This window comes from Aplidium turbinatum, chromosome 11, assembly GCF_918807975.1.
Source record: "Aplidium turbinatum chromosome 11, kaAplTurb1.1, whole genome shotgun sequence".
Classification (NCBI taxonomy): domain Eukaryota; kingdom Metazoa; phylum Chordata; class Ascidiacea; order Aplousobranchia; family Polyclinidae; genus Aplidium; species Aplidium turbinatum.
In genome coordinates this window covers 7,730,289-7,758,269 of record NC_137482.1, presented here as the reverse complement: position 1 = coordinate 7,758,269, position 27,981 = coordinate 7,730,289, and the positions used below count along the sequence as shown (strand labels likewise).

At 36.7% G+C, this 27,981-nt stretch overlaps 2 protein-coding genes across 2 annotated transcripts in view; both read left to right on the top strand.

Annotated features, from left to right (window-relative positions):
* Positions 1-27,981, top strand: part of LOC145779452 (START domain-containing protein 10-like) — a 125,719-nt gene that overhangs the window by 35,098 nt on the left and 62,640 nt on the right. The window lies entirely within an intron of this gene.
* Positions 152-27,981, top strand: LOC145779881 (cilia- and flagella-associated protein 100-like). Its single transcript, XM_082591552.1, has 14 exons — positions 152-195; positions 4,503-4,581; positions 5,960-6,070; positions 7,222-7,368; positions 10,547-10,747; positions 11,031-11,159; positions 18,377-18,465; positions 22,488-22,712; positions 23,381-23,502; positions 23,959-24,089; positions 25,537-25,734; positions 26,582-26,731; positions 27,413-27,543; positions 27,847-27,981. The coding sequence occupies exons 2-14, from the start codon at positions 4,519-4,521 to the stop codon at positions 27,935-27,937; spliced, it is 1,788 nt and encodes a 595-aa protein (XP_082447678.1). The 5' UTR covers positions 152-195; positions 4,503-4,518; the 3' UTR covers positions 27,938-27,981.

Sequence of the window (27,981 nt, the reverse complement as noted above, 5' to 3'; positions counted from 1 at the left end):
ATCAGAATTTCAGAAATTTCAAGTTTTTTTCAGTTTCCGATCTTTTTAGAAATGTGACGTAACACGTAGTTCAGTGTGCTGTCATAATAATGAGTACATTACGACATTTGGAGTTTATATTGGCCTGGAACGTTGGTTGAATTATGAAAGGATCAATCACACTGTATTCAAGACCAAACTTCTCGTGAAGCAAAGGTAAGAAAGACTTGAAAAAAAATCATGTATTTTTACTTTCAAACTGATGCATCGTCATCAGCTTAAATTAATAATTGATGAACTTTCTTTATTGCAGTTTTGTTTAGAAAGATTTTGTTTTGATCAAATACAAACGAGTTTATTTTCACACCAGTCAGTTTAATCATAAACAGCTAAAAATCAATTTCGATCAGCTAGCAGCCAGATCATCTTCAGTTAAGCTTATTCAAATAGAATAAACAAACTATTCAAATATAAGCTTAACTAAAGAGGATCCAGCTGCTAGCTGATCGAAATCGATTTTTAGCTGTGAAAGATTAAACTGACTCGTGCGAAAATAAATTCGTTTGCATTACAAGACTTGTAACTGAGTCGTTCATATCGAGCATTGTTGTGGATTTGACATTTGTCAGAAGATAAGGCAGCAGTGGCCGAGTGGTTAGCGCGTTGGGCTCGCAGTCGAGAGCCTGCATGTTCGACTCCAGCCACCCGCACTGCTGTTGTTTCTCTGGGCAAGAAACTTTACGATAATTGCCTCTACCCAGTGATCGATTTCGAGTAATGGGTAGTACCAAATTTAAGTCATAAGCAGAGTAGACAACCGGAAACAGACATTGCCGTCGGCTGCAGCGTGGGTCAGGTGTATGTCGGAAGGCGTACACCGATGCATAGCGCTCAAGTCCGCTTTCCCGCAATGCAGGATAAAGATAAACAAACAAAAAAACACAAACAAAAGATATTTCATTTTCTGGTTTTCATCAAATCATTTTTTTCGGTTGAATTCTGTATGAAGCATAGTTAACTTGTATGGGAAAAAAGCGAGACAGCATACACGAATTTATAGAAACATTCGACTCAGCTCCATGTAGCTTAAAATCGATCACAATTAGTAATACTGTATCATTTTCAGCGACGCTGAAAGCAAATAAACCGATACATTAAGACCATGAAATCACGTGATAAGAGATAAAATGATGTTGATGTTATGTTTAACAAATAAATATGTCCAAAAATAAAATAAAAGTAAAAATTAGCAAGGAGGTATATATCTTGGCTGTAAGCGGCCTGTCCTAAGTATTTTACAAAAAAAAGGTTAACTTTAGTAATCAACAACAATCAAATAAAAATAACCCTCATTCGACTTATTTACGATTAGAGAAAGATTGAAAGCTTGTGCTGTTCTTCTACCTCAGGTCAGTTCAGTTTGGTTTTATTTCTAACCATCACAACAAAAAACTATATATGCCAAACATGGCAGAAGTCTAGAAAAACGTAGAAGCGACAAAACGCCGAGGTTATAACGTGCATGATACCAAAGCAGGACAATCATTTTAAAATATGGCACGGTCGCAACACCTTAAAGTCAACAAGTTATAAATGTTGATCTTCTCTGTATCTACTACTCACAGAAGGTCAAATAAAAATGAAAGCTGTTTTATTATTTAAAATGAACCATAGGCATACGAAGCCGAGCAACGTGATCTAGTTTAACATTTTCAAGTATTAAAAACAGAGAGAGACTGTTCACCAGGCATTTTATAATAAAAGTAATTTGCGTTCTTCTGGTGTCACCAGAAGAACGCAAATTACTTTTATTATTTTCAAGTATATTACATTTACATAAACATAAAACTACGCAATAAATTATGTATCGAACGTTTTCGACATCACAAGATGTCCTCTTCAGGAATAATATACACACAACTTAACTACATCTGAAAAAATACAATGGCTGTGGTCGGAAAGTCCATTGTATTTTTTCAGATGTAGTTAAGTTGTATGTATATTATTCCTGAAGAGGACATCTTATGATGTCGAAAACGTTCGATACTTAATTTGTTGCGTAGTTTTATGTTTATGTAAATGTAATATACTTGAAAATGTTAAACTTGATCACGTTGCTCGGCTTCGTATGCCTATGGTTCAACAAGACAAACTCTCTACCGAAGCTCTATTATTTAAAATGATAGCACAACATAAAAAATAGGCCAAGCATAAGAACGCTGATTAAATGTTAAAGAAAAGATAATCCCTAAAGAAAAGCAAATTTTCCGGAAGTAAACGGTAGCCTAATTATTAAAGTGAAACACGTGGGAAAGAAAAGACGGAGAAGATAAAGGAAAAGTACATAAAATAAACGTTACTCAACACAAACACACAATACCTCGCCTCAACCTTCAAAACAATCGTTTGTGTAAAAGTAGAAACAAAATGCATTTAAGCAAAATTTTCTCATTGAAGTAGGTTCACAACAAAAACCAAAAGTTGTAGACTAAAATAACAAAGCTCAAAATTAAAAAGTTGTAGCGCGTAACATTGTTATCATCGTCATCTGTTGGAGCGTACCCAGACACCACCAACGTAGCTCTTCCAATCGCCCCTGTGCCTCATCAAATTTGGTAGGCCTATTTCTTGTATCTGCATCTTAGTGTCCTGTTCTAATTGGGTGAGAAAGGTTTTAACCTGTCGAACCTCTTTTCTATTACCGGTACTATAAGGCACCTGCAGCTAATAAGGCCCGCTAATTTTCAAACCTCAATATTTTTCTAAATACTGCATAGTTTTGAACGAAACTTGGAATGAGGATACTTTGGGTCTATCTAAACAACATATCTATGAAACAAGTTTCTAAGTAAAAGGGGTTGTAAATTATTAAAAAGTTTAAAAAAATCTCAAGCGGGCCTTATTAGAAGCACGTGTTGTGAATGAGGCCCGGTTTGAATTAGCACCAAAAGTGATGGAAAAGGTGTATTTTCACAATAACAACACCACAAAACAACTTCTAATCGACAACACAGGCACATAACTAATAATTAAATACACAGAGACAACTATTCCCTCCCCAGCCCCATGCTCCATTTTTTAAAAAGCGACATGGTGTTTTTAGATATGGTAGGGATGATAAAGTGTTTTGATTCTAAAATTATGAAATTTCCATTGCAATAACAAATTGGATTATTGGTGTAACAAGATTTGTTTAGGTCACTCAAGTCTTTAACCTTCACTTTCTTAACCAGGGGTGCACAACTTTACCCCAGGGGCCCATGGGCCTAATTACCAAAATTAGCCTAGTCTGATCATCATTATCAGTCTTGCTTTAATTAGAAAAAAAGTTCAAATTTATTGGTTTTACTGCATCAGCTTGCACATATCTTTCACATAAAATGCAAAAAAAACGGAAGTCAAAGCGGTTTGTTAACTGCAGAACAGTCTAAAATATGTGAAAATTAATAAAACCACTCAATTTCGGTCCCCCCACACTTCAACTTTCCGTAACTCAAAAAGTTCTCAACTTTAGACTGTGAAACTTTACCAGTTAGTCTCAATTCACCATAGCAGCAATCAGAGCTTCCAATTTTGTTTAAAAGATTTGTAACAACGGAGATCCAGGGGGTGGGCCTTATTACTGGCCTGGCCTTATTAGCTGCAGGTGCCTTAGTTCAGTTCCCAAAGCAGGAAAGTTGAAGTCTCTTGTTGAATTTTAAAGCAATTAGTAGGCCTAGGTACAATACAATTTTCATTTTCTGAGATCTTATCACTGATAGGTGGCAGGTCACCACATGGATTTGATTGAATGAATCTTTATTCTTGGACTGGGAAAGCTTCTTTGAGAACTTGATCCTGGTAGTTTCACATTCTTGTAAAAGCTTTGAACCACTGACGCAGGCCCGGTCATCGAAATTGGCAGAGTGAAGTTTTCAATTGTTGAAATATTGTTGGCTGGGTATTATTCCAGCTACTATGTACCGCTGAATGGAGAGCATTATCTTGAGTCAGTGAAGCTTCTTCGTTCACGAAGTCACGCGCTAACCAACTGAGTTATGGGGCGGACCTTATTTTCATTGATGAATTGCTGCTTCGAATAATTGCCTTGATTGGTTGCCTTGTTTAGATGCCTGGTAGGCCTATAACAGCAATTTACGATCTTGATCATCCTACCACATCGGGACAAACGATAAGCTAAAAAAGAACCGACACCTCGAAACATCTCATAAAATCTCAGAAAAACTTTTTTCCTTGAACAACCGAATAGGCCTATGTTTAACTTTCTTGGACGAATGCTCTACTTTCTGATCAAGGCGTAGCCTACTTAAGAATCACGATAATTATTTTCGCTATAATACACTTACAAATTGTGATCACAAACGAGGACGCAACACATTGAGAAGTCCTGGGCCACATCACTGACTGTGCTTATAATGTAAGTAGGCCTAACCTAGTATAGTGGGCAATATTGGCTCATGATGAATAAACGTTTGCAATTTTAGGACACCAGGACACCTATGGTCTATCAAACGGTTTAAAAGTGTTTTACAGATAACCATGCAGGTCTATGCTTTGTCAGAAAAATATTCAAAAACTAATGCAGAACAAGGGGAAGAGAAGGTAAGGAAAACGTCATATTAATCCTGTATTTGTTCGACAAGTTGTATAGTCATCAGTCATCTCATCACATAGCTGAATAGGCTACATTTAGTCTGTAATAATAAGGCCTATAAAGGGCCTTATCGCGTAACATCGTCGCGTAAATATATAGTCTAAGCCCTGGGCTATAGGCCTATCTTTATACAATGCATGCATAGTTATTATACTTAATTTTCCAATAGAAAACAATTGCTGTAGCTTATGAGCATAAAACTGTGCGCTTGAGCAACTCATTTCAGGACTGCGGTCTCGATTTAGCGGAGCCTAATTGGTGGAATAGCTCACAGACAGCAACATTTCAACAACTATGGAAACTTCACTGTCAATCTTGGTAACCCTGTGTCAGTGATTCCGAGGATAAAGACTCAAAAAAATTAAATTAGTTTAACATATTCATCATCATCATCATCAGCCGGTCATGCCACTGCTGGCAGATGGCCTCCACATATGTTTCCACACCATTCTGTCTTTTGCTGTTCTCATCCAGGTGATGCCAATCTTTTCTTCTATGTCATCTCGCCATCTTCTTTTTGGTCTCCCTCTAGTTCTTCTTGCATATCTTGGTGTCCATTCTGTGGTTATCCTGGCCCATCTGTTGTCTTTCATTCTTGATACATGTCCCGCCCCGCCCATTGCCACTTTAGGTTTGTTGCTGTTTCTATGACATCTTTGATACAAGTTTTGTTTCTGATAACTTCATTTCTGATCTTGTCTTTTCTATTTATGTTCAATATTATTCTTTCCATGTTCCTTTGTGCTGCTGCCAGTTTTCTTGTTTGTTGTTTTGTGAGTGACCATGTTTCTGCTCCGTATGTTAATGTTGGCAATATTACTGTGTCCATGATTTTTCGTTTTGAGCTATATTAGAAGACATAATTTAAGTTAATCTTTATTCGCCATTCAAAATAATTCTTTTACCATATATGCGAACAAGAAACAATTGAGTGCAAGCAAGCAACGATCACAAAACACGTTAAGTTAACATTTCGTTTGACAAAGATTTATTACAGCAGTCTATTTGTTACTTTTTTGTGATCTTAACATTGCGTGGACTAATCCACTGTAATGTGGAATTTAGGTTTTATGGTGCTACTTTTTTTTTTTTTTGACTCTTGCTTCAACCATCCATAGCAGTCTCGCAACAAAAGAAATATTTTTTGTTTTTTTCTTGACGCATTCTACTAAGTTGAATTGAACTAGGTTCGGTTTATAACTTATCATGTAAAATAACCTTAATAGTCTACAGTAGGCTACAATTTTACAAAGTAATTAAAACAACGCAACGTTAAGCTATGGAAACTCGAAAGTGAAAATCTGAACACAATACTTCAATTTCTAGGCCATCAAGTTGCCTCCTATCGATGATCGCCGATACTCATCATCAAAATTAACATGGAATGGAAATCCATTTGCTCTTACAAACGGGCTAGAATGGATAGATCTGTGCCAGGTTCAAAATTAGAAGGTTATGTTGGTGGTAGCCTACAATAATAACAGCTATCAGAACCTTTGTAAAGCTTTTATAATTTAAACCTAACAACCAGACGGCATTTAACATAATAACATGAAAATAAACTAAAAATCACAGGCGTTTTCGTCCATAGGCCTACTCATGTTAGCCCTTTTCAAGTAACCAACTGACTGATGTTCTTCATAAATTGATATTTCAGAACTGATCTAGGCCTACATAAACAAAAATTGAAAGAAGAATAGCATAAGAATAAAACGGCAAGGCAGAGGAGAGGCAAAATCACACGAAGTTGCCTAAGAAAGAACACAAATCAATGACACAAAATTACGTGAAGACATTTAGCAGATAGGAGGCCTCTGCGGCAAACAGTTGCCTATTGAGATGAGGATTACAAGGGCTGAAAGGCTAACAAGGGCTGACATGAGTAGCCTATCACCGAAAACGAATGTATTTTCATATTATTATGTTAAATGCCGTCTGGTTGTTAGATTTCACTTGTCTGGTTAAAATAATCACCTCTCTACCAAAATTGATTTATACTATCAGACTATAAACCTGCAACTATTTTTGAGCTGATAAAGGTCACAACATTGTCTAACGTTTTTGTTGACATAAGCGTATGTCCTACAAAAGCTTATAAGATTTTAACATATACCACGGTTTGTCTGAGGTTATCAAATGTTAAGCTAAATTACTAGGCGTATAGACTATTTAGATCAGCGTTTCTCAACCTGGGGTTGTGGAGTCAAACTTAGGGGTCCTGGAATCGATTTAAAGGCGCTGTAAAACAATAAATGCACATAGATATTGACAAATTCTCACCATAAATCAACATTAAAACAACATGCATAGGAGCAGTCGCACGGTCTGTTAGAACATGTTCTAGGCTGGAACTAGAACGTGTCCCAGTAGGTCGTGGCAGTAGAATGTTAATGATACCCCCGAGGTGCTATAGGCTCTTAAGAGCTATTTAAAGTAGTGCAAGAAATGCAATGTACAAAGCACTGGAAAAATGGCTCCGTAGTAGGGAATGAATCGCATCAGCAAATACTGTATTTGTATTCCATTATCATGTTTCTTTCAAATTAATGTCAGCGTAGGTTTGTATGCTTTGCTCTTTGTTGTTTCAGAAAGACAAAATGACGTCCATCCAACTGCGACGAGATGAAAGAATGAAAACAGTTTATGAACAGCGCACTTCCAGTACTAGACACAGGTCAAAAGCTCCACCAGCCATAAAAACGTTCTTGGACCAAATTGACAAAGAAATCGAAATGGTAGAAATGACTTTTTAAAACTGTGCATTTGCTTTCCAGCGCCCTCGAGTAGACGGTGCTGTTTCTAAATCAACGTAAATGTTCTACAAATACGATGCAGCTGAACGAAGGTTTTTAGTAAACAATTGCAGCCTGCAACGCTGATGATGAAATGCATTTCGAAATTTAGGCTTCATAATTTTGACGTAAAATGCCTTCCTGCTTGGATAGACTTTTCGAAGCTCAGATGAGGTTATGGCAGTGACGTAGCTAGAAAGAAAATTTTAGGGGGTAAAAGCAACTGTTGGGGGGTAAACATTTTAATATTTGAAATGAAGAGTCTGGCTAAAAATATGGCTACCGTATTCGTTCAATAACCTACTAAATTATTATATCATGCAGCTGATTGGGTGCCTTGTAGACGGGGTATTTAAAGTTTGATCTGGTTAAGTAGGCTTTGCAAGGTTGAAACAAGCTGTTGAATAAAACTATTAGGCTAACTCATATTTTTATTATTAAGCTGTTGGCAACATGACCAACTTAGACCACTCTTACAATGTTGAGTTTTTGTAAAATTTATATTAATGAAATGCTTAAGGATAGGTTAGATTATCTAATAGTGTTTTTGAATTTTTACAGAGCACATAGTTTACATAGCCTACATACATTTACAAGTAAGCCTACATTGTTTAGTTCAAAAGCAATATTTATAATGGACTTCTGCTGCGAAATCGTAGTTTTAGTATTACTGGTAGGTGGTATATCCTACACTCTATGCAGTGGCGAATCCAGGAAGGTAATTGGCGTGATCAGGGCCTCCGAGAGAAATCATGACTGGTCGGGAAACAATGCTAAAAGTGGGCCCCAAAAAAACAATTTTCAGCAAAAACACAAGTAACGAATTTGTATCATGCGTTGCATCATGTGTCTTAAGCCGAACTTGGCTACTTTGCTTATCGTGAAATTGAATTCCTTTACAGTTTCGATTTTAAACAACGTAGCCTATAAAGGCTATCTATATGAAAAAACTTCTTTCAATAATTATGAAAATCAACAAAAATCACTCGACTACACTTGCAGCAAAATTGCTATTGTTGCTCAATATTTTCTCTTGAAAGAATTGCAGTAAAGTTATATGATGTGCACATGCACATCTCATACATGGTGCCTTTGGCCACGGCCATTGAGAGGAGAATTTAGGTCCAGTACCAAAACGATTTTTCGGCCCCCAATAAAGACACTTCCAAGAAAAATGCACCATATCCAAAGAATGCAGTATAGTTTGTTCAAACTCTCTAGTGTTAAGGCAGTGCGGGCATGTTTGCTGATGAATTCTTGTCTGTTCGTTATGTGGAATCCTGCAAGAGCCGCTTTTGGGTCGGTGATAACGTCTCCTCCCTTGACAAGTCTGCGTCGCGTTGGTTACAGTCATGTTGTGAATCAAAATTGCTATAGGTGGTAATTTTAGCATAACCTACAGCAGATTAAGGAAAAATTGTTAACACACAATGCGGGCAATGAAAATAGCTCAACAAATCATTCAATCCATTCCGAACCTTTTGCCATGCAAAGTTACAGATCACAGCACCAAATAATAAAGATTTTGCAAGGTCTAATTTGATGCACAACATGAATAAACTGTTCACTCGGTTTTGAGTCGTGTTGGTGCGTAAACAAATCTTACAAATTTCTGTGTGCTAAAACCATGTTTTCAACTCGCAACCGTTGGAGGTACCGTACTGGTTTAGGTAGCAAATTTTCAAAGCAACAAAAATATTTGGAAAAGTGTTTCGAAAGTTGCAATCAAGGATTTCCTTGAGTAGATATCATGGGGTGATGCGTTTCGGTTTGTAGCTCAAGTTTGCTAGGTAGCTTTCTTTCAAAAGTAACCTACCAACTTATCCAAAATGTCATTGTTGTACAACTTGTTCAAATTTGTTTCACATGCCTGCAACTACACATCAGACATACAATGATCTTTCCATAGGACTTGAAACTTACCGATGGTATCTGAGTTTTTTGATACATTGTGAATAAACCACCCACAGCTAGCGAATCCTTTGCAACATAGCGTACAGTAGAATAAATTTCGTTTGTAAGATTGAGCTGGTGAAGCGAAGTTGTTGGAGCGTTCTGTCCCCAGAATTTTTTTTTTTTTAATTCATAGTTCCTATAACAACTTAAGCTTGTGAGTAGCCTACTTTCCAGCTTTCTGTAACTTTGATTAAATCTTCCTTTAACTTCATTAAATTCATCAGCTTTTTGTCCACTCGTCGGCGTCGTGCGAGCCTCCTATGGGGCCGAAAAACATTGAACAGTTCTTTATCGCTGCATAAATAGGTTAGTAGAGTGAATCTCGCTTAGGACTGTAGGCTAATCTACATAATGCAGAGAAGCACAGGTTTGAAACTGCTCAAGTAGGCTGCTTGGAAATGGTATAGCTTTCTTTAGAATTTCCTATCTGGCTTGGCTGCAATTGAAAATAAGCTTAGTCGATCAAATTACACTGCAATTGAACATAAGCTTAGACGATCAATTACACTACGGTACTCAAAAATGATAAAATATTTGGACACCACTGCACACCATGATCTCCAACTCTAGTGCATTTAAGCAATGACATCCATAAGCAGAAAATAGGCAGGAAGGGTTTACTTTCTTCAATCTTGCTGGGACACTTTTCCAAATATGTTGGATCCATTAATTATCATATGCCTGGCAAACGCAGTTTTTCATGTCAAGATACAGTTGGTCAAGCAAACATAATACACGCTTAGCCAAAGCAGCACTAGTTTTCAAGTTAGAACAACATAACAATGGTCGACTTGTAAAGTTGTAACTACGCTGTTCATTCAAAAGTTTGTTTTACTTTTAGGTTGATGAATTTTTATTTGAGTAGTAAAAATGGGCCCCCTTCAAAAGTGACAAAACGAAAAACTACTCGTTTTTTCTTTACAATGTTATGCTAGGGGGGAAAGTAGCCCGACTTCCCCCCCCCCCCTTCTCGGAGCCACTGGGCGTAATCTCCTTCTAAAAAAACAAAAAAAAGCTTTATTCACAGTGTATTTACATGGTCGGATTAATGTAGACACATACACAATACACATCATTGCGTTTTGTCGAAATCGTCTGCCTCCTACTAGCTAGATCTGTTCCTGACTCTGTGGTTTTCGATATAATTTGTATACCGCCATTACAGGAATTGAAAGGCAAGAATCAAAACCTTCGTAAACACGCACTAACTGCAACACAAAGGTTGCATGTTAGGCTTGTGGAAAGGGAGAGTACGCAAGAGCTGATACGAAGAAAACGAGAAATGTTTCTAGTTAACTTTGCTTTGCAAACGAAGAAAAACGAAATATCTGGATACAGGACAAAAGAAGCTGAAGAAGAAGTCAAAGTAAGTTTATTGTTTTAACATTTACCAAAATTAGATAAAACTGTAGCCTACAAATTGTTTCGGAAACTTTACAGAATTGTTTAGCCTTCACTTGTTTGTTCAGGTATTGTAAGACTTTTTCAATAGTTTGTGACAAATATTACTTGTCATTTTCGCCTTTAACGTCAAAAGGTGAGTTAAGTTTATTGAGATAAAACAGCCGGAAACTTCATAAACTCAATTGCTTAGGCCACCACAGAAACAAAATTAGGACTACTTCGTTACTTTGTGCAATCATATGCAGGTCAATCAGATGGGTGAAAGACTTCGCAAAGAAGCTCTTTCGTTTGACGAATTCCTCAAAGCAACTGACTTGGCAGCTGCGGAAGCCATGAAAAACGCTGAAAAAGAAACTAGACTTAAAATTGAAAAGGTTTGTTAGAGCTGGGACTCGGAACACGGAGCTGGCGACGTTTACTTTTAGTTTACATCAGTGCCATTAGTTAGCCTACCGTGTGGACAAATGCAGGCTTTGAAACGATAACTGAACATTGGTATCATAATAATAGTTTCCTTGCCTGTTGAAAAATTATTTTCAATTTTTCTCTCGTACCTTGGCCAAGATCAAAAACCTTAGACCAAACCTTATTGAGACCCTTAAATCAAAAACCTTATGGGCTGTCTAAGGTTGCTAAAACAACTTTAGACAGCCAATAATTATGGACTGCAGTAAATTGTAGTGAAATTCGTCAAATTCAAGAGTTAATTAAAGCACTTATCTCAAAACATAACTTTCTGAAAGACGTGTGCTTAATGTTTCATTTGTGACATTGTTCGCCGTTTTAAAGTTTAACTTATTTTTCATCCGTCTTTGTGGCTCAGTTACAAACTCGCTGTGGCCCATCAGTGGAACATGGCCCACAAATTGAGAAACCATGGAGTAGAGTACTAGAGTATCGCAGGAGGGGTTTGCTTTCAAAAGTAGGTTAACACCAACTAAAATCTTGCCAAAAACAGACATGGCCGCGTCTGTGTCTTCTCATATGTCGACTTCAAACAATATCGTTCAAAAGGATATATCACCAGCAGTGGCGTACGCAGGATTTTTAAGAGGATTTATTCTCTTTTTCAAGAAAAATGAATTATCCTCCGAGGACACTAAAAATGCTCAAATGTCCTCTTTTTTGACAGTTTGAGTTTTCATGCTTATATTTTCGACGGGATTATATTGCTTGATGACGTTTCAGCGACGACTTGTAGGCTATTTGTTTTCTAAACATTTTGTATAGGCCTACCCAGGGCCGGATTAAGGGCACCGTAGGCCTAAGGCTGTTTACTAGAAAAGGGCCTAATCTTGCAAACCAAGCTGAAAAAAGTAATAAGAATACATACATAAAAAATTCAAATTATTTACTGCAAAATAACATAAACATAACAGAAAAATGGCTAATGATGGCGCGTAACTGGTTTTGGAAACAAACGCAATTTTTTGTGTCAAATATGGAAAATATTTTGGAAAGAAGGAAATGGATAGTAAGCACCTATGGTAATACTCTATCTAATGACACTCTAGACCAGGGGCTTTCAACCTTTTTCCCACCGCGACCTCCTCAGAGCAATCAATGTAGTTTCGCGACCACCCACAAAAATATTCAACAAAAGCATATTTAATGCAAAATTTAACTAAATTTGATTCATGCCGACATCCAGTTATGTTTAGTTTTGCTGTTCCAACATAAACTTTCGAAACGAAAAACGATTTTTGCGATGTTATTACGGCTTTTATTGCATTTCCGCCGATTGTTATTTCCATTTTCTATCAATCTTAGGCCTAACTAGATAATAGGAGCAAAAATAATGAGAAAAATCTACGTTTTCGCACTTTCACCGGTTGAATTTATTGCAATCTTTTATGGATTTATTTAAATCGATTTCAGTGAGATGGTTGGTGCTGCATATTTTTTAACTATTAAGTTTGTCAATGCGTGCACCTGTTGCTGAAAGAACTTCCAAACAAAATAGCCGACACTAATTTTTTTCAATGCCATTGAAAACGATACTGAGAAATCTATGTTTTGCATAGGATTCTACATAATTTTGCTTTTTTACCATAGCGTTGTTACTAGTTAACTTCAGAGGTGGGCAGTAACTAGTTACAAAAGTAACTAGTTACTGTAACTAGTTACTTTTTGAGTAACTGTAACGGTAACTTCGTTACTATTTTCCAAAAGTAACGAAACGCGGTAACTAGTTCCTATTTTAGCACTTTTTCAACAGTTACAGTTACAAGTTACTTTTGTATTGAAATTTCTGTTTGTAATTGCCGTCCATTTCTCTGCACATGTTTGTGTCATGCTTTATGCGTGTTTGCTGCTCGTTGCGCAATAATGCATTCTTCTCGCAGCTGTATTGGAGCAGCACTGCCCATGCGCGGCGCTCTTGTTTTGTGACCTTATGGAGCAGGATTGCCATATTGGCGAATTCATCGCCAAAATCCAGAAATCTGGCGATTTTATAAGACGTTTGGCTTCATATTTATGGTTTGGCGATTTGGCTCTTTTTTAGCGCTTTTTGATAACTGATTTGGCTAAATTAATTGCTTTTGGTGATTGATCAATATGTGACTTTTTATGCAATGTTTAGCAAAAGTGTTTGGCAACACTTGATAGCTCAGTTCATGCTTGTCGTATAGCTGCCAGAGGTGTACAGGAGCGTAGTTTTGGAGTATTTAGGACCCGGAGTCTCGGTGTTACGTTCACTGTTCGCAACCTTATTACATCATTGTTTTCTCGATTCAAAATCGGAAGTCGATGTCTAAGTAACTTCGAGTCATAGCAGGGAAAACAAATTATTTCCTTTGTTTCGAGCATTTAAAGGGAATATAGTTTCGGGAAAGAGTTTGCTTTTTTGTACCAAAGACAGGCAAAACACAACAATACCACATGGTTGAGCATTACAACAATATATTTTACATAAGTTTCTGGGCAGCCGATTTGTAGCAAGAATTGACAAGATTCTTCACATATTTTACATATTTACAAGTAGTTTAACAGTCAAACGTTTTCGGCTTAACTTAAGCCCTCATCAGGAATCTGAAAATATGTATAAATTGCAATAAATTTAAACTTTTTGAAAGTAACTATAACTAACTGACTATAAGCATCAAGAAACACGCAACGATTATAAACAATAGTGTGGAAAACAGACAGACGGAAAACAAATTACATTAGGAAAAGGCAACTGCGTAACTAGAATAGAATTTGCACCACAGGGTGCGTGATACATCTAATAAATGTTGAGAGAATGGATGCGCTTCCCGCAAATAATTGTTTGTTTAAATTTGGATTACAGCGTTTATGTTGAGATTTATGAGTAACTCAAAGTAACTAGTAACTGTATCTAGTAACTGTAACTAGTTACATTTTTGAAATCGGTAACTGTAACGGTAACTCAGTTACTATTTTGGCCAAGTAACTGTAACTGTAACTCAGTTACTTTTGAAAGTAACTTTGCCCACCTCTGGTTAACTTTAGTCTGCACAAAGCAACGTACTAAGTCACTTGGTGAAAAATATCGAATGCTTTCCTAAAGATAATGCCTTTTGCAACGTCTGAAAGCTTAAACGATATAATAACCTCAAGTAGAGGAATGGTCGATTGCGAAAAAAACACAGCGTTTAATCTTTTCTGGCAAAAAAGAATTGAAAAGAAAACACTGGAATTTCAAGCGCCTCGCGACTCTCCGATAAACGGCTCGCGACCCACAGGTTGAAAAGTCCTGCTCTAAACTCAATTTCGGTAAAAGTGGCGCCTACGTGGTTTTGGAAATGGGGTCTTCATATGTATTGACTCAACTCGGTCATTCGTTTTACAATCAGCTTTACAAAAATTTAACCTTAAAACAATTAAGGGTCGAATTTTTCCAAGGCCTAAGGCTATAGCCTTATTAGCCTAATGGTTAATCCGGCCCTGGGCCTACCAATGCAGCATGTTGATTTATAAATTCTACAAGAAATTGGCGCATTTCATGGAACTGCTGTTGAACGTTCATTGCCTGGTTCACTGTAAGATATTAAACTACATTTCAAATGCCATGCTTACACTGTCACAAAAATTATTTTTTTACCTACATACGTTTTATATTGATACAACGCTTGTAGACGTTGTTGATTACCAACTCAGTTTGGTTCGTTTGTTGCTTGAAACAAATCGAAACAAATGTCTAAAAGTGCAATGTGTGTATCACCAAACCTACAGCAAAAGAAATCGTGGCATATGGATAGGGTACAGCTTTGCAAGGAAAAGAACAGCTTTTTAGTTTACGCCGTTTTTAGCATCGTAACGGTTATGTGCACTCGGTGCAGCCAGGGCCGGATTTAGCTGATGGGGGGCCCGGGGAACTTTTAGATCGGGGGCCCCCCGTGCAAAAAATTTTTTCGCGCTTACGGTATTTTGCAGAAACGTCAAAGGCTGAAAAAAAAAATTAACACAAAATCACATTTTTTCCACGTAGGGGGCCCTTCAGAAGTCGGGGGGCCCGGGGCACCTGCACCCTCTGCCCCCCCCCTAAATCCGGGCTTGGGTGCAGCCTACTGTTTTAGTCATATTTCTTGCAAATAATTTAACAATTTCCTTAAGGGGACACCTCTAATGAAATCCCAATATTCGCTGATGGCTGAGAAGCTTGCCTCTTACCATTCCTTATTTTGAAAATAGTTAAGACTTGGCTATCTGGAGATCGTGCCTGATTTGTCACATTTTGCAGATTTTTACAATCATTGCTGTGACTGAAATTGTCTAAAAATTAGGTCTTTTTTTAATTTTTTTGCCGACTCTTAACAATAGGCCTACCATATTTAACAATAGGCCTAGGCAGCAAAAGTTACCAAAAAAAAAACAAGAAAACAGATTGACTGAACGTTTAACTTCTTTTTCTCATTTGTAGTGCTTCCTTAAGACAACAAATGATTTTATATTGTTAAGATAAAGCTTTGGTAGAGAGTTTGTTATGTTGAACCATAGAGAAATAACACAGAGTAACCTTAGCGGGTTTAGGCCTAACATACTTTTATAACACACAAAAAATATAATATAATTAAAATAAACTCAAACGTTTTCTTAACTTAAGAATCAAACGTAACAATCCATCTCCCAATCGGCAGTTATTCACCTGTGGCTCATCGTTCCTTTTGTGTGTGTTCTAGTTGTTTGTCCAAAGTCTTTAGTTTACACCTCATGTGATCTGTTCCCCACCGCATAATTTACTCGTAATCATTCGTGTATCATTTGTTTCAGTTTGTGCTTTTCAGTCCAGAGTGTCGTTACAGTTGTAGTGCAAAGTCAAATTTATCTTACGATTTTTCATTTTATGTATATTGCAGATTTAATTCCTGATGAGGACACACGTAGCCTACCTGTCGAAAACGTTTGAATTTATGTTAATTATATTGTATGTTATATTTTTTATGTGTAAAAAAGTATGTTAAACCAGCTAAGGTTACTCTGTATTGACACTTTTTTTTATCAAGGGTAACCCAATGCAACGTTATAGTCTGACCAAGGTTTAAGCTAGCCGAGGCTATCTGTTGGTAAAACATAAACTTCTCATTATATCAGAGGGTAGGCCTACTTTTAGATTGAATTATTGGACATGTGAATATGCAAAGCATGATGGTAGGCCTAAACGGATCATTAAAAACTGTAACAGTTCGATTAACAGACATTGTCTTTAGATTAAAGCATAAATTGAGCCTTTCTGTGAAAGTTTAAATATCGAATGCAATTTATTACGGTACTTTAAAATAAAAATTACCGCACTCTGAACATATATAAAGAAAAGGAAGACCTACCCCCAGACACCATTTTTATGATTATAAAGTCAGATAAAAAAAAGTCAGACTGACTTTGCAATCTGTTGGAACTCCGTCTTTGATTACGTAACAATGCAAAGGGCTAGGGAGGTTAACTAAAATAACTAATAGATTTTCATCCTCATCATCATCATTTTCAGCATATGATCGAAGGCCTTCCCTTTTTCTTACCAATCTAGTCGATTGAGTGTGTTTTTTTATATCAGTTTGTGTTCCACATTCTACAAAAACTAAAATCAAGGGGAAAAAAACGACGCGGTGTTTGTCTTAAAAAAGTAAGACGCTGGATTGAATGCAAAACAGCCCACTTCAACAAGATAGTTATAAAAAATTGGCGACGTGGAGTATCCTTCCGTATGGAAGCCCCCACCCCCTCCTGAAAAGCTTTTGAATTAAAAAAATCGTCTTGAATGCAAAAGTATACGCTGGATAATCTCTATCAACGCTTCTGGATGCAATTATTCAATATTTTCGACGTTTTACTAGCGTTTAATTTTGGACAAGTCTTATTCTATCAACCGTTGAAACTCATTTTTCAAGAAAGCGAGAGCGTAGCATTAATTCTTGTGTAAACTCACAAAATAGCATAGATTTACTGATTTCGCTTATTTAAAATAGTTTTTCCAAATGATGATCAACAATAAAAAACCGATGGATGCAGCTTAAGCTATAAAATGTCGAGTTTTTAATGCCTTCCCCACTGCGTACGCCACTGACCAACACCAGCAACAGTTTGGCTGCTCCTAGATAACAAAACCACTTGTCGATTATATTGGTAGGCTACTGCTGTGCTATTCAACCGGGTATACTGTATACCCAAGTGTATACCAGATCAAAACTAGGGTATACAGCTGGAGAAGGGTATACGAAGGATAGGATACAGCTTAGATCTGTGATAGTGGAAGTCACAACAGAGCAATTCCGGACCTACTGGTGTGTGGTTATTACTCGCCAACCTGCTTTGTGCTTTTCAAACAGATACGCTCATTTTGGATGCGTGTGCCGTGTGGTTCGCATTTGACTTTGGGATTGTTTTCTATTGTCAAACATTTTTCTATTTACTTAACTGAGGATGAGGAATTATGGGAACTACGGGATGATTTAAATCAAAAATACTCATTCCGAGAAGTGGATTACACAGAAAGTTGGGTTTCTCTTCTTGAATTTCCCGAATACAAAAATCTCGCGCAAAAAGCCATTGATGTCTTGGTGCAGATGTCTACCACTTATTTGTGTGAAGAAGGATTTTTCAGTCTTGTTGAGATCAAGTCAAACAAACCAAACTCGATACTTGACATTGCTTCTTTAATGCGGGGAGGAATAGAGAAAGAGCTAACATCACGTTATGTCCAACTTGCCAAAACAATGCAACAACAAGCTATAGCCATTAAATCAACTTCAGTTTTGACGTTTTTTACACCTTTGCATGCGTAGTTTCTTGTGCCCAGTTCAAGACTACTATAATCAATTTAACAAACAATTAATTAATTATTAGTTTTTTAACTTCCTGTGCACAATTAAACATTGCTGTTTGTGAGCTAGGCTATACGAAGTTATTAAAAATTGAAAAAAGGTGTACCACGGACAAAAAGGTTGAAGAGCACTGCTACTGGTTGGTCTTAATTCTATGCATCGAATATATGCGATTCAAAAAACACATTCCAAATGTGTTTGTTTATTCGCCAACAACAGAAAAACAGTAAACTGAACTGAATGAAAAAAGGAGCAGAATGAGTTAGTAGGATAAGCTAAATGGAATTCGCTGATAACCTTTTTTGCAGGCTCAAGAAGTTCGGCGTATGCAAACAAAGTTGACTCTTATCAAAGGTGATATTTCTAAACAAGACGAATTATTATCAGAACATTTGGGGTTAGTTTGTGAACTTTATATTATGCAAAGCATAATAACCATAGGTGTACGAGCCGGGGGTGCAGGGGGTGCAATTGCACCCCCAATCTGTCGAGAATTTGGGCAAGATTTGGTATTTGGGCAAGATTTTATACCTATCTGTATCTACTCTTCTTAGTCTACAAAAGAGAATTTTCGGAAGATTCCTTGCTAAAAAAAGTTATAAAAGTGAACGTACCGGTATAAATTCTTGCTTGCTGGAGAATGCAGCTTTTACCTTGTTTAGTAGGCTACAGTCCTTGACAAAATTTAACAAATTTGATAATGGAGAAATAGAAACACATGTCAGAATGATGGAGATGGAGTTTACTTCATGATGATAGATGATACAACAATTTGCTGTGAGAAAGTGGAGTTTTATGCAAGAAAGTAGTTCAGTTAGAATTGTTTTTGATAGGCATTAAAGCTAGATTACTGAAGAGTGTAGAATAGCCTATTATTTGTCAGCATCTGTTTACTTTTCTGAAGTCGAATTCATCAAGTAGGCCTACCAGTGTACCACTGTTGTAATGGATAAAAATCGAAGAATTTATCGAACGAAAGTGAAATGTGACAAATGCCATAAAATACTTGTTTCTGATTATAAAAGAGAGCATCTTAAAAGGAAGCATGGTGATGATCAAACCATTAAGTTTTTAAGTTTAGATGACCCCAAACAAAGAAAATTGTCATTTGCCAGTAATTTTGCTCCTGCGCCACCAAACGATGAAGCTGTTACAATTGAAAGCACTGGTAAAGAGCGTACCAAACTTACAGCTGCTGAGGGACTTCAAAGGCAACCTCTAAGCATTCTTGTTGTTGAAAAGTCTGTACCTGTACATATTGTTGAAGATTCAGAGTCGATACCTGTAACTGTTATCGATAAGGCTGTAATTGGTGATGTTGTTGATCAACCAGTATTTGTTGATGTTGTTGATGAGCCTGTACGTGAAACTGTTGTTAATGAGGCTGTACCACTACCAGTTGTTGTTGATAAACCTGTTAATATTGTTGATGAGGTTGTACCTGTTTGTGCTGGTGTTCTTAAAGTTGGTTCAAATGATGACTCCACTACACTAAACCGAAATGCCTCCCAGTTAATTTCTAATGACCTTGATGAACCCTATCAACCATTTTTGGATTCATACAATCCCAAACAGTATCCTGGTGAGGGTTGTAAAAGAGACTTCAACCCCATATTCTATCAAACATATCCATGGTTAAGTTTTAATGTTACCGTAAAGAGTTTCGAATGCTTTCCTTGCCAAAAATTCAATACTGCTGGTAATACATTTTTATTTTCAAATTGGAGAAAATCCCAAAAGTTGCATAAACACTGTAGCAACATAAGGCATCAAACAGCTATGGAAAAATGGATGAACTTCAAAATTAACCGCAACCAACAGACATCGGTTATTTCTCAGATGCAAAGCTTTCATGGAGAGGAAGTGACAAGAAATCGAGAATATTTGAAAACAATTGTTGAAACTTTAATTTTTACTGCACAGCAGAATATTCCACAGCGAAATAATGCTGAAGACCGAGCTAATGTTTGTCAAATATCTGATGTAAACCGTGGGAACTTCTTGGAATTGCTTCATTTAAGGTGCAAAGACATACCATGGCTGTCTTTCAAGCTTGAACAAAACTTACAAAAGCACACTCAATGGCTTTCTCCTCGAATTCAAAATGAAATCATAGATATAGCTGCTCAACTTGTCAAAAAAACACTTTGTGAAAAAATTTCTGATGCTAAAATTTTCAGCCTTATTGTTGATGAAACAACCGATGTAAGCACTGTAGAGCAACTCTCAATATGCTTTCGCTACTACTTGGTGCAAGGAGAAATTCAGGAGAGTTTTATTGGGTTCTATAATCCAAAGAACACTGAGGGTGAAACATTGTTTCTTCTTATAAAAGGTGCACTTCAAGAGCTAGGGCTAAATATTAAGGACATTGTTGGGCAGTGCTATGATGGAGCTGCGAACATGAGTGGAGTTCGCAAAGGAGTAGCAGCTAGAGTACAAGAAATTGTGCCACAGGCAATTTACGTCCATTGTTATGCACATCTTTTAAATTTGGCTCTTCAAGATACTCTGGAAGTAAACACTATTCTGAGAAATGCACTTGGGGTAGTACAGTCATTACATCATTATTTTCACTCACCAAAAAGGGAAACAATTTTAAGAAGTTTTGATGATGAAGAAAAATTTGGAAAGTACATTAAACTCAAGTCGTTCTGTATAACACATTGGACTTGCCGATGGGAGGCTGTGAAATCAGTGCATTGTCAAATTTTAAGAATTTTACTTGCATTGAAGCAGTGCAGTAATGAAAAGGACCCAAAAACCTGTGTTGATGACAGGGGTCTATTTGTAGCTGTTTGTGATGTCCAGTTCCTTCTGGGACTAGAAGTTTTGAAATTTATATTTTCATTTACAAATCCCCTAGCAACATACCTCCAGGGAAAGGAAATGGACATAGCAACAGCTCAACAAACTGCACTTGGAACTATTTCCACTTTAAGAAATCACAGGAATGAGGAAAAGTTCTTTAACATTTGGAATGATGTTCATAAAGCTTTCAAAACCTTTCAAACACACAGTGAACGAGACTCAAGTACCGGTATTTCTTTGCATCGTCAATCAAAACCTTCAAAAACGATGCAAGCATTGTGTGGTGAAAATACAGCAACAAAACCAGAAAATGAACAAACTGACAAGGAAAGAGCACGTGTTGATGTATACTGTAATGCGATTGACAGGGTCACTGCAGAATTATCTGAAAGATTTACGAACAAAAGTTCAAAAATACTGCTTTCTCTTGCAGATGTAGTGCTGAGAAATAATGCCAACCAAGAAAGCTTGAAGTTGATATCTGAAGTCTACACCATAGAACAAGATTTCCTGGAAGCGGAATATCAACTTTTTCACCAACTCACTCGCAACAGAGAAATCAAAACTGCTGTACAATGTACAAAATTCCTAACTTCAAATGGATTAGATAAAACTATGCCCCACTTTGCAAAAGCTGCCAAAATTCTAGCAACAGTTCCTGCAACTTCATGTTCAGCTGAGAGGTCTTTTTCCGGATTACGACGACTGAAGACATATCTGAGATCAACAATGGGTCAAACACGACTGTCAAACTTAGCTTTGTTGCACTTGGAAAGATCAACAACAAATAAAGTGGATGTCAATCGCATTGTAGATATATTTGGACAACGAAGTGGGCGAAACAAATACTTCTTTTAAATTTGTGTATACCACCAGTCTACAACTGTATTTAACCTACTAATCAATACTTTTTAGTTTAGTTTTGCAGTTTTAGAGCCATGTACCGGTAGTACTGCATTATACTGGTTCGCTAGTGACTTAGTGCAGTGTCAATTACTCCCTTCAATTGTCTTATGATGAATTTGTTGTTTTGCTAATTTGCATAATGGTATACTTATCATATCAATGGCTTTGTGGAAGTCTTGTCAGTTGATATTTTTTGTGCTGTTTTTTTCTTGAAGGCTATATTATTGCTTTTTCTTACATGTGTACTTTTGTTTAGGCCCAGTTGATTATATTTGGGCAAGAATTCTTTTGCACCCCCAAAAAATATGCTTCCCGTACACCTATGATAATAACGATGATATATTTGCATAAAAAAGGTTTTCTTATAAGTTTGGATTTAACTTCAGTTCATATAGATCAAGCATTTTTACTCGAATTAGTTGATTTGAAACATTTAGCTTAGCCTACTAAATTAAGCCATTGGTTTAGCACTAATTGTAGCCTACTGTAGCCTATATTGAAGTGATTTTTATATGCCAAATTTGTTAGTTTCAATGGGATCTTCCAAAGGAATTATAACTACAGGCCTAGTAGCAGTTTAAATGATCATATAAGCTAACCAAAGGAACAGACATTTGTATGGTTTGGGCGTAAAATGGATAGTCTTAACTCTTAATCTTAAAGACATTGTTCTAAGCCAAGGCTTATTTTGTGTTTATGTAGGTACAAATGCTTCCTGCTTCGTTTTCACTATAACATGACGAATAAAAAAGGGATAAATTTAACGAACGAACAATGGTTGGTGAGAAGAGAAATAGACAGAAAAATGCGAGGGGTTATGAAAAGAACAAGTAAAGGGCGTGCTAGTATATTTTTTGCGGACGATAAACAAAAAAGGTTTTCCCTTCTTTTCCGGCGTCAGAGTTCTTTCGGGTCGGCACTACCAAAGTAAGAAGTTGTTCACACCATAAACCTAAAGCTGAAAAGCGAGGCTGGTTACCTCGATGTAGCCTAAGCTATTTCGTATTCGTAAGCTATGTAGTTTAAATGCGTCAACTCAACAAGCTCTAGCCTAAAAGGAGATCATTATGAAATTAAACAGACATAAAATCTTATCGTGTACCGTAACCTACTGGACGCAGCTATTGGTTAGAGCGGAGGAGCGCTTCCGCAGCTAAGTTTTGGCCTAAATATTCTATTTGAAATACACCACAGTCAAAACAAAATTAAATTTGTTGTTATTGACTTTTAGTTTCTGAAAATCAAAAATACAAATCTTCTCAGATACAAAGACTCTCCAAACTAGAAGTTTTAGTCCCGAAATCAGATAGCGTCTAATCGAACTCCATCTGTCATTAGCCCCTGTATTTAAAACTTTTCCTTTTTCCATTAAAACTTTTCCATATTACAGATCTAGTTTTCTGTCAATTGTAAACTAGATCTGTTTATTTGCAAGATGATCGATGTTTTTATTTAGCGAATGCCTGTTTTAAAACAACTTAAAAAATATAATGCAAGCTCATCTTTCACTAAGCTACATTGGACGTGAAAAGGTTGTAAGTTACGGTGCATTTTCAAGTTGCTAACCGAGGTTAGGTATAATGAGAATTGCCCAGATATATTGCAAGAAAACCGTCATCTGCTAAACCGGAGTTTGGGAGTAAATCAAATCGCCAAACGTTTACAAAAGCAACCTATCCGGAAGAATGGGATGAAGACGAAAGAGATTCTGATGCATGTACGGTAATATTTTCCAGATGTTTTTGATTGAAAAGTGGTAAAGTTTTTTTTTTAAATGCTTGTAACATAGGCTAGTAGCCTATTTTATTATCGTTGCAAGCTTAAGCTCATGTTTTGTTAGTTTAAATTAGCCTAATTAGTTGCATCTTCATTTCCCTGTGAATACGATTACGCCTTGTGCTTGAAGATTTAAATTAGTTAAGTGGACGGGAAGGCAAGGAAGCCAATCTTCGCGTCCACCTCCAGGCATGCCTTTAACTGTCCTGCCAAAGACACAGCCGCATGCTCTTGAGCGGTGCCAAACCGTCGCCATTTCGAGTGCCGTGTCAAGGCTTTCCCCACTCGACTAACCTACGTACCCGACAAGGTGCAAAGTTGTGCTCATGTAGGCTACTAAGCAGTCTATTCAGATCCAAGATCGTAAACATAGAGATATTAAATTTTATTTTTTTAGTAACAGAGAGGCTTTCACCACTTCTAAAGAACACTAAAAGCATTTTGAACGTTATTTATGAAAAAGAAGAAGAAAATTTGAAGTTGATCTATCGTTTTCAATCATCTTTGGACGCTCTCGATGAACTTAAGGTAGGTAAACCTAAATTTGAAACCCAAGTTACATCATGAACAGATGTTTGACAGTATTATTGTCTAATTTTTTATTTTATACTTCTGTGAAATTGTTAAAACAGAATAAGAATGTTTACAGGACATTTAAATATAACACAAACTAAAATAAACAAAAAAGACATTTTTTAGGTAGGCTACAAAACTTAAAAATACAATTTGGGTAGAGAGGTAAGTTTTTTATACCATAAACAGACATAACTCAGCAAAAACACTACATTGAACATTATAAAAACAAAAAACAATATGCGAACGTTTTCGGCTAGTCATACAGCCCTTTTCAAGCCTATAAGAGAAATATTTTAAAAGAATATTAGAATAATGCAGTATCACAGCAAATATATGATTAGATGTAAACATTTGATTAAGTGGACGGAAAAACGAAAAAAAAATTCCGAGAACGTTCGCTTATTGTTTTTTGTTTTTATATTCTTAAATGTAGGCTATTGTTGTTACTCAGTTATGTCTGTTTAAACTTAAAAACGAGAAAAATATAAGTTTAGTGTCGTGCAAGTTTCTTCATTTCGTCAAAATGTTTTTGTGGTGTGGCGTTGTGGCACGAAGCGGCCAAATCCGTTTTCGGGATTTTGCTTTACTTCGTTACGTACCACAAACCTAAGTTGTTTCTGATAGAACACAACGGTCGACTTGCCTTCGCTGAGCACCCCAACATCGGGAGCTCCCACTCTCGCATGTGAGGCAACGTCGACCAACGGGTGAGAGGACTAGCGACCCTCCCCCGCACTGGTGACTCCCGACGTTCAGAACAACGCAGGGCACTCTACCTTTGCTTGTCTCGGGCAAACCCAGCCCTCAGACACTGGTACAGCCTGTCAACAACCATCAACCTTGTCTGATCATATTACAAATGATAAACTAAGCTATTATTCTTTCATTCAAGCAATAAATTTGGAGTCAGTCTGCTATAAATAGCTTGTCAATGTAAATTGGGATTTTTAAAGCGCTTTGTGGACACTTAGCCTAAGCGTGCGATTAAGATACAAAACGAATTTCTACCAAACCAAAAACAATCTTCTTGGTGAATATAATTTTTCTGTTTTTCGAAAATATCGCACCGATTAAGATTGAATGCTCTAGAAAAGAGTAGGCCGGGGTAGTCCTATTGTTTTTCGTCGAAACGGCTTTCTGTTTAAATTGACATGGCGATAACTTCATAACTATGCAAACATATTGTAGGCAAAACAAGTAGGCCAAAATCGAAACCGATTTTGTAGATAAACACAAGCAAATAAACGCAAGCAATCAAGGTTTGTAGCTTACTACAGATAAAAGTTGTAAACAAACGAAGCGGCGGGCCGTAATTTGGACCGCCCTGATCTGCAGTATACCAAGGAATGAGTAGAGACTTTGATGCAATGTGCATCATTATCAAAATTTCATTTTTTAGGTTGCACATAAAAGGAAAATGATGATGTTAGACAAAGAAATAGTTCGCTTAACAGAACAAGTCGGTCTCATGAAGCGCAATATATTTGTTGTCGAGGAAAAATCTGAAGAGCTCCAGACAATGTGTCGATTATTAGGAGTAGGCGCTGCCTCCTCTTCAGAGGATGGTGTAGGTGAATTACACGCCAAAGTAGAAATGGTACGTTTTTCTTTTGAGTTTATTTACTTCTATATACTGTATTATCATTTGTGTCTAACGTAGGGTAGCTATTTATGAAATATCCCAGGCTAAAAATCAACCATCTTTACATCGTCAACAACGTTTTTACAACGTCTACAAAGGTTGAATCAATGCTAAAAATGATTATTTGCACCGTTAAATCCATCTAATCAACGTCTGTAAACGTTGAGCCAATGTAAAAACGTTTGATTTGCTGTCAGAAATTAATAATGGAAAAAAAAGAAAATTTGATTTGTTTTTGGCCACGACCATCCAAGTGATTCGCTGTTACAGCGTGTATCCTACAAATTTTAAACGATTTTAATTAAACTACAGTATCAATCAATTTAAAATTTGTGTGAAACAACTATCCTTGACACAAACAAGCAACATCAGGCTTGACACAAGCAAGATGTAGGACGTTCGCTCTTTTGTTTTCACTTTACATCACAACTAGCATGTTCTGTTGTAACACCTTACATTATTTTCGCCTTTTTCGTGATCGTGTTAACTGCAGTTATGCAATGCACCTTGCTTTTGCTACCCATTTGGTAATTTATTTAGGTTTTGTCGTTTTTTATGTAAGCTATTTTTGCGCATGTAAGCATAGTGTTGGTACTGATACTTTATTTACATCCTGACCTTGACTACATATTGTCTTTTTCTTAACATAAAAAGAACTTTTTATGGAAAGATTGTTACCCTTCTTCAAGTTTTTAGAAAAGTAGCAACTACATTTGCTTCAATTTGCTTTGCTTGGCAGCTTAGCACTGAACGCTCTTTTTGTGGTGTTAGTAATATTTAATGTTTAACAAGGTGTTTTTAGGTTTATCTGCACGTATTTGGTCAAGTTATCGTCAACATCGACGCATTAGCTATGCTTACATGTATTGAGAAGAAAATGGATCTATTAATTGAAGAGCTGGAGAGCCTGCCGGAGGAAGCTGTTCAAGAGATTCAAAAGGCCAAAGACAGAGTAATATTTTAATCCCTGCTTGTCCAGTTATTGATTTTGTTCGAAATTTAATGTGACGCTTTACAAATCTAAGCAGCTTACTCAGCAGTGAGAAAAACATAGGCTAGGCCAGTGCTTCTTAAACTTTTTAGTTTTGTTCGCCCCTAGCATCTATCTCCAGATTTCATTCACCCTTGTCTCATGATATGATGAAACTATCTCGTCTATATAGCCTAGCCTATATAACAGCACAAAATGACTTAGGTTGTTTCGATTTTTGTTCAACTCAAGATCAACTCAAGCTAAGTTTTACCATTGCAAATCTACAATCTTTCGAGTCCAAAGACATAAAGCCACAAAACACAGTCACTAATTTTTTGTACTTATCGTGAATTATACGTGAATATCCGCCCTGCTCGCAAGCAATCATCCATTTGTGACGGTTCACTCTTATTTAGGCTACCCCTTTTAGTTGGTTTACCCCTGCAAAAATTTTATTCACCTGATTAAGAAACACTGGGCTAGGCTACTATAAACTTGGAAGTTTGAAGACAATCAGTTTGAATGAATCCAAAACGTGATTTTACTAAGTAGACCCTTCCAAAATCATAAAAAAATGAAAATACATTTTTCTACCTTGCGCAATTAATTCAAATACGGAGAGGAACCCTAAGTAGCTACATTGTAAAATTAATTTCGCAGGAAAGACGACTAGAACAACGAACACAGAAGATATTAGAACATCGCAAAAAACAAGACGAAAGAACCCGAAGGGCCCTTGAGCGAGCGAATAAGAACAGCAAGAAGAAGATTGGAAGAAAATTAATGTTCAGGTCAGTAAAGACACTCACCTCACAGAAAGATATGATATTGAAGAAAAACTTTCGACTAATGCAACGAAATATCGAAATCACCGCAACCTTGAAATCCTATTTTTTACTTCTTTTAACATAGGCTAAGCTTCTGTAGAATTCTGCAATATTATCCCAACACGAGTTGAAGTCACCAGAACCACGTACAATAGGCCTAAGACGACAGTTGGCTTAATGATGTTTTCCTATTTTAAAAATTGCGTTTTGATTTTGAGTGACATAAATAACCCATCTTTCAAACTGTTTATACTGTATTTGAATCAGATCTCAACCAGCCAGATGGCAAGAGAAGAGAAATACAGCAAGGAGAGGCGTGCAACAGTCCGAGAGTGAACAATTTTTAACGGCTGATTGAATTATAAAACGAAATGTGATGCAATAAAAAAACTTTGTAAATAA